The sequence below is a fragment of the Camponotus vicinus genome, unplaced genomic scaffold, assembly GCF_025532165.1.
Source record: "Camponotus vicinus isolate PSW18456_S1 unplaced genomic scaffold, iyCamVici1.0 SCAF_7, whole genome shotgun sequence".
In the NCBI taxonomy this organism is placed as follows: Eukaryota; Metazoa; Arthropoda; class Insecta; order Hymenoptera; family Formicidae; genus Camponotus; species Camponotus vicinus.
The window spans coordinates 17335847-17350404 of NW_028141979.1; the positions used below are offsets into that span (position 1 = coordinate 17335847).

At 33.1% G+C, this 14558-nt stretch overlaps 1 protein-coding gene across 1 annotated transcript; it reads right to left on the minus strand.

The window, feature by feature from the left end:
• Nucleotides 1-11032: 11032 nt before the first annotated feature.
• LOC145974279 (uncharacterized) lies at nt 11033-12020 on the minus strand. Its single transcript, XM_083104079.1, has 2 exons — nt 11789-12020; nt 11033-11356 (listed from the first exon to the last, which is right to left on the minus strand). Exons 1-2 carry the CDS (start codon nt 11894-11896, stop codon nt 11033-11035), a joined length of 432 nt encoding a protein of 143 aa, XP_082960205.1. The 5' UTR covers nt 11897-12020.
• Between the last annotated feature and the right edge of the window lie 2538 nt (nt 12021-14558).

Below are 14558 nucleotides of genomic sequence, written 5' to 3' on the forward strand. Positions count from 1 at the left end.
GTTTTTCGTAGGCGTGTGCTTCCGTGAATCGGCTGGTTATTTCGGAATAAGCCTATTTCTTGTTAAAGCAGAAATAATTCCCGGTATGGCTGGAAGTTTTCTCGGGAGCGCCGTGCCGACGAGAATACTCGTCCGAGGTAGCTCTTCACTCTACCTCGAGATTTAATGCACCGGCGTTAGGTGGTCGGATGTTAGACCGATGATCGAGATCCCTCGATCGAACCGGAGTGCGCTCGGGTTCGCTTATACGGTCAGAATGTGTCTAGATGGATTAGCCGAATCAAGTATCGAGAGAGCTCGAAGGTGGAAGAGTTCGCTCTACCTCCGTGACTTGAAGCTGGGCTAGTTTTCTAGGAGCGGTCTAGGTTTCCTTGGTGTGCTTCACCTGAGTGAACGGACTAAGAAAAAGGGTCCTTAACTTGCCGAATGCGGCCTTTTTATACCGGCTAATTACCCGCGTCGGCGCGCGGCGGTATTACCCCTTCCGAACGGGTTTCGGGAAGCGGTACGGTCGGGCCCGCTCGGAGGGGTTCGGGAGATGCGCCGAACGCGAGTTTTCGCCGGTCGGCGGTTCGGGCCGCATCGGCGACGCTCGGTGGTTTTCGGCTAACGGCTAAAAGCCGTTTTCGGTTGTTTTAAAAAAATGTGGGCGCACCGCGCCCCTGCCTCTGCCCGGCGGGTGTTCTGCCGGGCGGCAGCTTCCGGCGGATCGTATGCCGGGAAAACGATGCATCTCAGGGGGTGCACGGGGTGCATCGTTACAAGTTAATAATACAAATAAAGCAAATATGAAATAATACAAATGAATCAAACACAAATACAAATGAAACAAACACGAAATAATTATATAAATGCAAAAATAGCAATATCTCTTGAAATTGATTTATTTTTAGTATTTATAGCCATACTGATTCTGTAATTTTTTTATTATTTTATATTTTGTTGATATATTGATTAACAATTTCTATATATCATATGATAAAAATAAATGAATAAATATTATAGTATTAATTATATAAATATAAATATTAAATAGTATTAATAAATTTATATTATTTATCAGAAGAGATGTAGAGAAATTGTAATACGTACTAAAATATCTACTGCTATATTTATGAGGTCATAATATTATTAACTTTACAATTTGTTCGAAAATTATTAATAATAATATAATATTTCAATCTATAACCTTGTCTGATTGTGAGTCGTACTATGAAACTGATTTCCAGCAAAACATATAGTTCATTCAATAAAAAAAAAGTGATAGAAAAAACACAAACATTCTGGTAAACACTTTATATAAGAAATTCAAGAATTCGCTCACAAGACATGAGAACAAAGAATACTTATTATTATTGGAGAATATTTAGTAAATTTAAATTTCTATGTAATATAATTCGAGAACTTAGCATAAATGATAATAAATATATGTATATACTTTACAAATTTTAAATTTAGATAGAAAGTGAATAACGCTTATCAGAAATAAAAATAAATACATATAAATATTAAATTTTACATTTACAATATATTTAGTAAATGTATTAACATGTAAGAATTTTCGCAATTATTGTAATAAACACACATATAAATAAAAAAGTCCTAAATAGTACAAAAGTATATCAAATAAAAATGTAGAACAATATTTAAATATATTTTAATTTTACAAAGATAAATTGAAAGGTTTTTTAAAGCAAAATCATTATAAAATAAGGAGTAAATCCAATTTAAAATTTGAATAGAAACTGATTATAAAACATATTTTTATTTCTTTATCATTTTGTTTAAACTTGTGTTTCTAATATGAGTGTTGTAAAAATAAGTATATTTTGTAACTATAAAAAGAAGAATAAGTATATTTTGTAACTCTAAAAAGAAGAGGAGGAATAAATAATATAAGATAATAAAGAAAGTAAATTAAAAAATAAAACAGAAAGAAAAAGAATGTGTATCATCAAAAGTTCTGGGTCTATAGAAAGATTACGTGTTAACATCCATTGCACCAAAATTCTACCAAACCTTCTTCTCTGACCATAATTTTTAATTAGGTCATCAAGTTCTATTTTTTTCAAAGTTTCAAGACCTTGAATCGTTACATCTTCTTCTAAAAGATTGCATTCAAAAAATGCCATTTACAAATGATAAACATGCACAAGAACATAACGTACAATAAAAATTATGACATTTGTATTAAAATAAAGATTTTTTAAAATAACATAAATAACATAAAAATTATTTTGAAAACACTTTATTTTAATAGAATGTCCCTCATAATGTTAGTCAAGGCTATATAAACGATTGAAAATTTTCCGATCAAAAGTGCTACAAAGGATCGGAACTTTCCGGATACGCGATTATTTAATTATTTATTTTTCATTTTTAATAAGAAATATTTAAATATAAATATATAAATAATAAATTATTCAGAGATAGTATGGAATGGATTTCGTTTTGGGTGGAAAGTTGCAAACCTATGTGGAAGCGTACAATAATAAACCTGGCTTCGCACTGACTCAGAGGTAGTGTGGGGTGGACTTCGCTTCATGTGGAAAATTGCAAACTTATATGAAATCAAATCTATGTGGAACTGCACAATAGGGATCTATTATTGTATGATTTAATGATTTTTATTGTAAATAATAAATAAATTTTTTATAAATAGATTTTTTATTGTAAATAATAAATAAATAAATAAATAAATAAAAATTAAGAAATGGATCAGGAACGGAGATGCGCATAGAATAAAATTACAATTTTAGACATGTAAAAATCATAATCTATATATTCTAAATTTATTTTTATTTATTTTATATTTTTATTTTATTTATTTTTATTTATTTTTATTATCGAAATATGTGAAAAACGAAAATGAGAGAAATTTTAAAGATTTTCCGCTAATAAACGATCTCATTATTTTACGGTGCTGCAAATTTTATGCGCGATATTATTGCTATTGACGGCGTGAGAAGAATGAAATGGCGAAATGTCGAATAGTTGAGTCATATATGTTGAGCTACATTGTACTCACTCTTGAAAATCTTGAATCTGAGAACATATCTTTCTCCGTACATGGCAAAAGGCTATCATATTCTTATTAATAGCGTGAATGTCAAAATTATGCGAATAAAACAGAGGTATTCCCATGAAAGCAAACTGCATGGCACTCGTATTGGTTGGAATCCTTTGGAGCTGATTATCAGCTGAAGATAGCCGTTTTCTACTTTCAAATAGGGGCAGAAAGAAAAGTCATCGAGGATTTTTCGGGTACTACTAATTTGTGGAATTTTCGCGGCCGCATTGATTTTTTCATACTCATATTCGCATAATTACAATAGTACGGCGCGATGCATTTAACGCACGATTTTGATTTATGGAGCTTGCGCGTTCAAAAAAATCTTCCAATTCTTCTTCCAATTTTTTACGCGACGATAAGTATCTTCAGTAACATTTGAAAATTTATTGATCAAATCTTAATTTGTGATTGGGCGAATATCAAATGTAACATTGAAATCTGTGCAATCATCAAGAAAAGATAGAAATGTGGGAAGAGATTAGACGTGTCTATACGCCCATTTTGGTCAACGAGCGACAGAATCCATCCATGGCAACGACATCGACGCATCCTGTGAAGAGAGCATTTACACATTTTTCATAATTGCTAGAAAACAATATTCGTGGACTAGAAAAATATGTGAGGTGCAAATGGCTGGATCGGGAATCGAATCCGAGTCTTTCGCTTTCCGGGCAACTGCTCTAGACCACTGAGCTATCCAGACCTCACATCTAATTCTGCTTTGCACAGTGATATGCGACTCCAGAGCGATGTTGGTATCTCGTTCGAGGGATGCAATGCCGATTGCTATGGAGAACTCTTCGAAGGTCGCTGACCAAATAAGTGCCGGCGAAGATATTCGCGTGTATTGCATGTTGATGGCTTTCGACTGGCCTTCCGTACGAAATGGCACCGACGAGCACAATGCCATACAGTGACCACATTCCTCAAGATCCCTTTAAATAATATCCCCACTGTGCCAATAACAGTGGCAGATGGGCCCTAAATAGGTCTTGTCTGTGGCAAGCCTCCAGAAAAGATAGGGATGTATGTAGGAGGAGATCAGACCATCTATACGCCCATTTGGCAAAATTGTGCATATCATCAAAAATGAGCAAATCTTGTCAATGTATGCGTGTATAGAAAACATGTTACAAGAGCATTATGCAGAAAATTTGATATTTACTAAAAAATAGTAAAAAATTTGGTAAATGTTTACTTTAAGTTACACAACACGAAAAATTTTTATTTTGACATATATTGTAGAGGATACATTCCTAAATAATACATCGTTTAAATTTTGCGACGGTCTCTCTTCGTTCCTGAGATATATGCGATTTTGAAATTTCTTACTTCTATCATCTTTTCATTATATCCTATTTATGTGTTTATATTTCTTTAACATTATGGCATAATTATATCCCCTGCACGACCTATAAGATAAGTATAATTATAAGTATAAATATAAGTATAATTTAATAAAGTATAAAAATTGCACTGTTTATATTACCTAAACTTTTAATAAGTGTTTGTATATAACTTCCTTTGTTTTGCAAAATACATATGTGTACACCGTGGGTTCTGCGCCCCCCTACGGGGGAACTCCACTTCCGGAAGATATAACCTAACCAAAATCGTGTCTGAAGTGTTGGATATACTTGCCTTCGCATAGAAAATTGCAAACATATGTAAAGCTATATGAACCATGTGCATCTGATTTAAATTGTGCACATCATCGAAAATGAGCAAATCTTGTCAATGTACGTGTATAGAAAACATGTTGCGAGAGGATTATACATAATGCAAAAAATTTGACGTTTACTAAAGAATAGTAAAAAATTTAGCATCTTAATGAAAACAATATTACGAACTTGTACAACATCGTATTTATGAACTCGTATAATATCATATTTATCAAATTAAATTGATGTAACCTTATATAACCAGTTTTGACGTTAATAGAAATTGAGTCTTGAGTATTATTGTCAATAAATAATTGAAAATAATTTGCAATGCAGATAATTTGCGAAAAACAAATTAATCAAGATCAGTAATGGATTAGACATCAAGGTTGAAACAATTGTAAACGTCAAAATAATATACTCAAGCGATTTAATATGATTAATTTATAAATTAATCAAATCAAATTTTTTTTCTATTACTTGCACAAAACATGCATATGTACGCAATGTGTCGCTAAAATTATATCAAATCTTGACTAGAGTTTCGAGAAATGTGAAAAATTATTTATGTAAAAATTTATGCGTAACTGTTCATTTATGCAAACTGCAAAAATCGCAGAAACTTTGTTTCTTGCATAGTAGTAAATTATTTGCATCGCAAATATTATCTTCTATCTATAATATTATATCTATCTATATATGTAGACATTAATCTTTAGTAATCTTTGTAAATATAATTTGCATTATAAAAAATCTTTGCTCTTGCATTTTATTACTCCCGATTGTTGCCAACCGTAGGTTGGCGGGAGGGAGTATGTGTTTCACCGAACTTGGATTGAGATTGCTAACGGTATTCTCAATAACTATAACATAGTTCGATATTGTCATCTCACACAGGAAAAATTATCTAATAAATATTTAATAAATATCTAATTGCCTATATGATGCCCTCTTATAGATAATCAGTAGATGTGTATATATCACCTACATATCCATATCCACTAAGTAGCTACCAAAGATATCCATTAGATATACACATGTTATCCACATATCTAAAAAAAGGGTCACAAAATTTTAACACAACTTTTTAACATCTTTCAATAGCAATAAATCAGCGAAGAATTATCATATTGAGATAAAACGAAACTTAAATTAAAGCTTGAATATTTCCCTTAAAAATAAGAAAAACAAATTTGAGTTACAAAAAATGTTTTACAAAATGATGGACATTGAAGATAAACTTTGAGAAATGGGAAACAAATTACTTTTAAACTGTTGCATTGCTCAGGAGAATCGGCTTCCTGGTACAAAAATGTATGAATTTTTAAGCCAGTTACAATTGGGCAGAATAAATTGAGTTAATATACTAACTTATATTTCAATACGGAGTCATATTTCATTATATTATATTTATCGGCAGTTATTAAAATATAAGCTATTTTCATGTATAAGTATTGAATGATATTTTAGATTAGTATTTTGCCATTAATGCAGTAATTATATTCTACCTAGTTGTAAATGGCTACTCTACAAGAAATATCGTAGTATTAGTGGTTTTAGTGTAATATATATGTAGAAATATGTCGTTAAGTTAGATATAATCTATCCCAGCAAACACAGAATATAATTGTTATGCAACACAGAAGTAACAGGTAATATAAAGTAACGGCTGTTACATGTTGTTAACATTGAAATGACATAATTTCCTCTTACAACTGCAATGTAATTATGTTTTATAATTATTTTATTGTTATGTTATATACTGGTTATTATCACTATAACAGCAATATAATTTAAATATATCACGTAACATAATAAGTATTATGTAATCGTTACATTGTTGTCATAACGTGTCATATAGCGATGTTATATTAATATTATATATACCATAACATGAATGTAATATATACATTTAAAGTGCTCCCGTCTTTACCGCCGTTGGCGCCTTCGCATTCTTTCCTCATCTCGTAGTTCTAGCCGCGTGTGAAAGTTTTAGTGTAAGTTTCTTCATCCAAGGTAATCCTTTTTATTTCTAATAGCAATATTAATTTAAAACACTCAAAATAAATATTATTATAAAGAAAAGTATAAATATTTGTCCATATTTTTCCAACAATATTTTTCTATGCATGTGAAATGATGTAGTAAAAGTTATGCACGCAAAAGTCGCATTGCAAGAATACTGGGTTATTTTTATTTCTGCGGAAACATTTAAGAGGATGCCAGAGTCGCCTGTAATATCGACGAAAACACCGTAATTTTCGGAAGTATGCCATTTTTTATTGCCTGTATAGAATTAAAAATCCTTCTCCAGAATTGAAGTATACACGCAAACGGACACGGGAAAACTCTATATAGTACGAGATTTTATATTGAGAAAGAAAATAAGTATAAAATAACATTTTTATTTATCGACATGTTAAAGCAACATGGCGTCAGAGCTGTCAACTTGTACAAATATTAGCTTCTTATAAAAGTTTTATAGCTTTTATGCATAAAACAGTAGTTTCCCCAATTGTGTACTGCACCGTAGAACATTGTAGAATTATAAAAACTGAATTTAGTTACCTAATTAATAAATGGCATTCTTCCGAAAATTTCAGTCCACAAGTGCTCGAGATGTCGGTAAAATAAAGTGGAAAAAGCAGCAAATTTAGTTCGCAAGCATCACGATAGAGAGTGCTGGAATTTTTTTATTAGACGAGAAGGGAAAATCGTGCATCAGAGAGAGATAATGCAATGATTTATACGTTCATGCGTATGTGCGTGTATGTATATGTGTGCGTACGTGCGTGTGTGTATGTATATGTTTGTGTAGATTTATATATATATATATATATAAAGACACGTCCCTCCCACTTCTTGCATTCTAATAGTACAGAAATTATTCATAAAATATTTCCTATTACGAGAGAAGTGCAATTATATTTTATTTACCATACTTATATATTTTACTTGATGTACTGCTGAATTATATAGACATAATTAACAAATAAAGATTAAGAGAGTGATGGATGTTAAACCAAGTAATGAGTTTTTCGACTGTATGTCAAACAAGAATGAGAATTCTTTTTTAAACGATATTTTATTAAAATTTTATTACATGGGTTATAAAATGATATTAACTCAAAGATTGAAGTACTATTGATAACGATAGAAAAAGAACAAAAGTGAGGAATTAATCTATACTAAATATGATGGGAAATCCAATTAATGCAAAAAGGGAATGAGAAAGTATGAAGAAGGGTCTGATAAATTTAAAACTGTGTATACTTAATACGATAGCATTTATTTGTTATCCTTATAAAAACATACATTGGCACAGTGTACAAATTTGAAAAAATACAATTTATGTGTTATTATTCCAATACAATATATTATCTTTCGAGATTGCTGCAACAATTTAATAGTGTGACATATATATAATGTCAAAACTTCACTGAAACTTAAATTAACTTAATTATTAAAAATTGGTCATATATATTATATATATTATATAATGTATATATGTATATATATATATATATATATACATATACACATATATACATTATATAATATACATAATACATATAAACAATTTTTAATAATTCATTTGAATTAAAGTAAGGTTTTCACATTATATCTATGTCACACTATTAAATTGTAACAACAATCTGCAAAGGAAAATGAAAAATTAAATTAAGTAAAAATAAAAAGAATTTCCAATCTATTATATGTATTATCTTTCGAGATTGCTGCAACAATTTAATAGTGTGACGTATGTATAATGTCAAAACTTCACTGAAACTTAAATTAATTATTAAAAATTGGTCATATAATTATATATCTTATATAATGTATATACAGGGCGATCCTGAAAAACGATCCGTCTATAAAATGACATATTCCTGACACCATTCTAAGACAATTTTTCCTTTACCAAAATTTGATTTGAAGCGTAGTTTTTGAATTATGAGCACAAATAGTTAGTAAATCACGCGTCGGGTACAGAAGGCAGGCAGGAGCGGCGCGGCGTGCCGCGAGCGCGGGCGCAGCTGACCGCCCGACGGGTGATTATCACCGCATGAGTCGCTAACTATTTTATCTTATAACATAAAATTATGCTTTAAATAAAATTTTGGTAAAGAAGAAAATGTCTTAGAATTACGTCAGAAATACGTGTTGCTTAAAATAACGTTATTTTAATAATGAAAAGTTGTTCCGGATCGCCGGCCGTCCGACGTTGCAATCAGCTGATTGCTACACGCGATGTGTGTATGGCGGAGTGTGTGCGTAAGAGAGAGAGAGAAAGAGAGAGAAAGAGGGAGAGAGGGAGGGTAGGAGGGACAGACATTCATACACACGCACGCACTTTTTTTCTCGCTCTCTTTCTCTCTTTTACGCAACACTCATACACTCTCTCATTCAGTCTCTCACTCACACTCTCTCGATCACTCACTCACTCACTCACCTGCTTACTCACTTGCTCATTCACCTTGTAGCAGCGTAGCGAATCTTCATGCTATGTATTGTTGTATCTGCTGCACGGTTATGATTGCTAGAGATGCGCGACACATTGAAATTTTTTCGATTATTAGTCTCACACTCGATTGACACAATACAGATTACGCGATAACGAGTTTACTGTTTATTCACTCACTATTGATTTATCGATACCAAAAATTACTTTCAAAGAAACGCGAATGCAAACAGCACATGACTCGACGCGAAGCGACGGACCGCGGAGACTGCGCGACCACAAGAGTTATGTTGCCAGAAACGCGACACGCGACATCTAACAAACGACTTGCGCGTGGCGCGTGATTGACGCGAGATAAGACGAACGATCGGCTAAAACCTTCGCATTGCGAATGCGGTAGAAAACATGAAACGTATAATGACATACTTAAAAAATTAATTATTTATTATAAATAATAACTATTTTTAATTATAATAAATAATTATTATTTTAAAAAGCATGTGTTGTACGTTATTACGTTTTCGAAATTATTGCATTCACGATGCGAAGATTTAAGTCAATCGCAAGAATAATGTAATTTTAATTACAATAATGTAATTTTAATTACATTATTCTTGCGATTGACTTAAATCTTCGCATCGTGAATGCAATAATTTCGAAAACGTAATAACGTACAACACATGCTTTTTAAAATAATAATTATTTATTATAATTAAAAATAGTTATTATTTATAATAAATAATTAATTTTTTAAGTATGTCATTATACGTTTCATGTTTTCTACCGCATTCGCAATGCGAAGGTTTTAGCCGATCGTTCGTCTTATCTCGCGTCAATCACGCGCCACGCGCAAGTCGTTTGTTAGATGTCGCGTGTCGCGTTTCTGGCAACATAACTCTTGTGGTCGCGCAGTCTCCGCGGTCCGTCGCTTCGCGTCGAGTTATGTGCTGTTTGCATTCGCGTTTCTTTGAAAGTAATTTTTGGTATCGATAAATCAATAGTGAGTGAATAAACAGTAAACTCGTTATCGCGTAATCTGTATTGTGTCAATCGAGTGTGAGACTAATAATCGAAAAAATTTCAATGTGTCGCGCATCTCTAGCAATCATAACCGTGCAGCAGATACAACAATACATAGCATGAAGATTCGCTACGCTGCTACAAGGTGAATGAGCAAGTGAGTAAGCAGGTGAGTGAGTGAGTGAGTGATCGAGAGAGTGTGAGTGAGAGACTGAATGAGAGAGTGTATGAGTGTTGCGTAAAAGAGAGAAAGAGAGCGAGAAAAAAAGTGCGTGCGTGTGTATGAATGTCTGTCCCTCCTACCCTCCCTCTCTCCCTCTTTCTCTCTCTTTCTCTCTCTCTCTTACGCACACACTCCGCCATACACACATCGCGTGTAGCAATCAGCTGATTGCAACGTCGGACGGCCGGCGATCCGGAACAACTTTTCATTATTAAAATAACGTTATTTTAAGCAACACGTATTTCTGACGTAATTCTAAGACATTTTCTTCTTTACCAAAATTTTATTTAAAGCATAATTTTATGTTATAAGATAAAATAGTTAGCGACTCATGCGGTGATAATCACCCGTCGGGCGGTCAGCTGCGCCCGCGCTCGCGGCACGCCGCGCCGCTCTTGCCTGCCTTCTGTACCCGACGCGTGATTTACTAACTATTTTTGCTCATAATTCAAAAACTACGCTTCAAATCAAATTTTGGTAAAGGAAAAATTGTCTTAGAATGGTGTCAGGAATATGTCATTTTATAGACGGATCGTTTTTCAGGATCGCCCTGTATGTGTACATATATATATATATATATATATAAATGGAATTTAGAGTCTTGGTGGCGCGTATCCCAGTGGCGTGTATCCCGGTGGCGCGTATCCCGATGGCGCGTATCCCGATGGCGCGTATCCCGATGGCGCGTATCCTGGTGCTGCGTATCCTGGTGCTGCGTATCCCGGCGCCACGGGGTAGGTCGGCGTTGAAGTCGGCATTACGTATACCGCCGGTGGTGTCGGCATCACATAAGGATGTGACGACGGCGGCATTATATAAGCCGGTGGCGTTGATGCCGGTCCGGTAGTGAAGTATGGACGGCCATGCCTCTTCCGCCGCTCCTTATTAACTGCCCGCCGCACTGCTTCGTTGATACGCTGAAACAAACATAACTTTATATATATTTTTCATGAACACACACTAGGCAGGAGTGATGTCCGTTGGCGGCGCGGTTATAGATATGCATGTGTGAGTACAATAACTTAAAGTTATAATATATATACGAAATATGCATTACGTATGTGTAACGAAGAAATTATACAGCAAAAGAGAAAATTGTAGGAAATATTTCGATATTGTAACATTATTATAACAATATATTAGTATATATCATTATAATAATGCTATAATATCGAAATATCTCCTGTAATTTTCTCTTTCGCTGTGATTTCTTCCTTACACGTACATAATGCATGATTCGTATAACTTTAAATTATTATACTCACACATGCATATCTATAACCGCGTCTACGGACGTTTTTCTGTCTCTGTGTATAGAAGCATGTGCACAAAAAAAATTTAGGATTTACCTTATTAAATCGGTCGCTCTCACGTAATATATGGGGTGAGGCAGTGTGCGATACTTGTTCCTGGCTCTCAGAAGGTGCCGGTCCTTCTTGCATCGTCTTAGACATCATCACTCCAGTAATCTGGGGTGATGATGTCTGAGACGATGCATTATTTTGCGTCTGGGAACGCGAGGCACCTTCACTTCGTGCTGAAAAAGAAATATAAAAATTATAAAGATTGTAATGATTAAATTTAAATAAAATAATAAACTGGCAATGAGAGTAGTGTTATATGTAAATATATATATATATATATATATATATATATATATATATATATATTTACATATAACACTATTCTCATATATATATATATATATATATATATATATATATATATACATTAATTATTTTATTTGAAGTACAAAAGAGTATAACAAAAGAGACGAAAAAAGGGTCAGCGCGGTGCGGCGATAGCGGTGTAAGCAATGGCAGCGGCGCGCCGCGCTGACCGTCCTCTTGCCGCGTGCCGACAAAATGTCTGGCCCATGCTATAGCACGAGCGGCCGAACGTTTCTCTCTCTCTCTCTCTCTCATACACACACATTCGTCCGATTTTATTCAATATTTCTGTTATTATTGCGACAATCGCGCAAAATGATATGGGACTGTTGTTCAATTTACTGCGCTCTACAAGCGCTTATTTATAATGCGCTGCGACATTCTGTATATACAATAAAAAGGATATTTGCGTATAACTTTTTTAACAAATTACAAATTATGCACGACTCGTTTACTAATCGATATAATCAAAAGCTAATAATATTAAATGTATTGTGCAAGTTATTTGAAGTAATATTGTATATTTGTAAAATTTACTAATAATATTTCTAAATATATTCACAATATGATTTTATTATACATATCAGTATTTTGACAATATATATATTTTTTTACATTTTTCATATATTTTTACATATTTTATATATTTTCATATATATATATATATATATATATATATATATATATATATAATTATATTTTTATTATATATATAAAGACATAACTAATGAGAGCAATAGTAGAATTGTGCAATATGTATGCAATAAAGACAGATCTATGCTCTAAAATCGTTGCTTGTACGAGACGATAGAGCAGTGAAAATGCAACATATATTTTTTCCAATAAACACAATTAAACACAATGTAAAGAAAAGCTTTCACATTGCTCTTTCTAAAATATGCATGTCTTTTTATTCTAGACAATACTGTCGGTAACATAACTATAAGTGTTGGTAATGTACCGACACTTTTAGTTATGTTAAAATGAGGGCGCCTACCCGTCGGAGTTCGGCTGCGACTCCGGCATCCTCTTAAAAATGTTTATCTTTATCAAATATATAAAAGCACTAAAGATGACAGATAATAAAAAGTATTTCTAAAAGTTCGGTATAAATAGAAATGATTCGACATTGCATTCTTGCAATGTGACTTCTGCATGTACAATCTACTACACCATTTTATTATACATAGACTAACTACAATAAATGTTTTACCATTAAATAATTAATATTTTTGTGTTACATTGCAGACCAATTTCTCAGAAATCTTTATGTACATGCATTTGGACAACCAACACATTGGATATTATAGGACAGAATACGTTGGCAGTGGATTTCTTACGCATTAATTAGGTATGCATTAAAATAAATAATATATGATATTGATTTAATAATTAGAGATTTGTCTTTATGGACCTTGACAAAATTACGAAGTTTATTTAAGCCGGTATGTTTGTTATCGTTGAGTCAACTGCGCATGTCCTTGGTTGAGTCCATGTTTACGTCCTGACAACCGAGGACATATTTATACAGTTCGTCATCGAATCTCGAATCGACATGAGGCGCACAGCGGCATAATATATTATTAATTGTGAAAAGCGCGGAATCTGGTGAGCCATGCTTCTAGCTATTAATTTAAGCAAAAAAGCTTATTCACGTGTAATATCTTTCGGTATTTATTTTATTATTTTTACTCGATTTGTTAGATCTGCTGTGACGTCGCATAGCATAACTATAGTATATTTAATTGATTGTTGGAAGCAGAGCGCTTACTAGACCTCCGCGGGATGCAATTTAGCGTCACCTACGCGTCGAAAACAAATTCGTTTAATGTAACGCGTCACTATCTGTAATATATATTGTTAACATCGCGCTGAAGAAGGATCAAAAGATGATCCGAAACGTTCGCTTTTCGTTATTATAATATGTTTTTTAATAAACTAATATTGAAAAAAGAAAAAAGTGTTGCTTCTCTGCGCTCCAACTACCGCGCGTTGGCTCTTATGCCATTTTCTTTTTAATTTTTTGATTACTTGAGCCAAATCTTTAATTATTAAATTTAATTTACGCTGGCTGAAATGGAGCGTTATCCCATTTCGTTCTTTCATTATATTACATGTAATTTTGATGTGAACGCGGTTGACGCACTTAAGAGATGGATCAATGTTCAAAAGAAAATTATTAAAACAAATTTGCAGATCAAATTCTTAAAGAGCTGCATAAGCAATGACATTGTTCCACCTCATGTTAGCCTATGTGTGTCTCGTGGCGAAAATTTGTATCATGATAAATCATTGCGAAGATTTAATCAGATTGTGAGTCGTTTTTGTGTCAGCGTTTTGCGTAATGAGATCGATGATGCATACAGGCGCGTTCGAGCGTTGCGCATACAAACATATAAAACCACCCGCTATGTATACTCGCGGTTACCGATTTATATTTAATGAATTT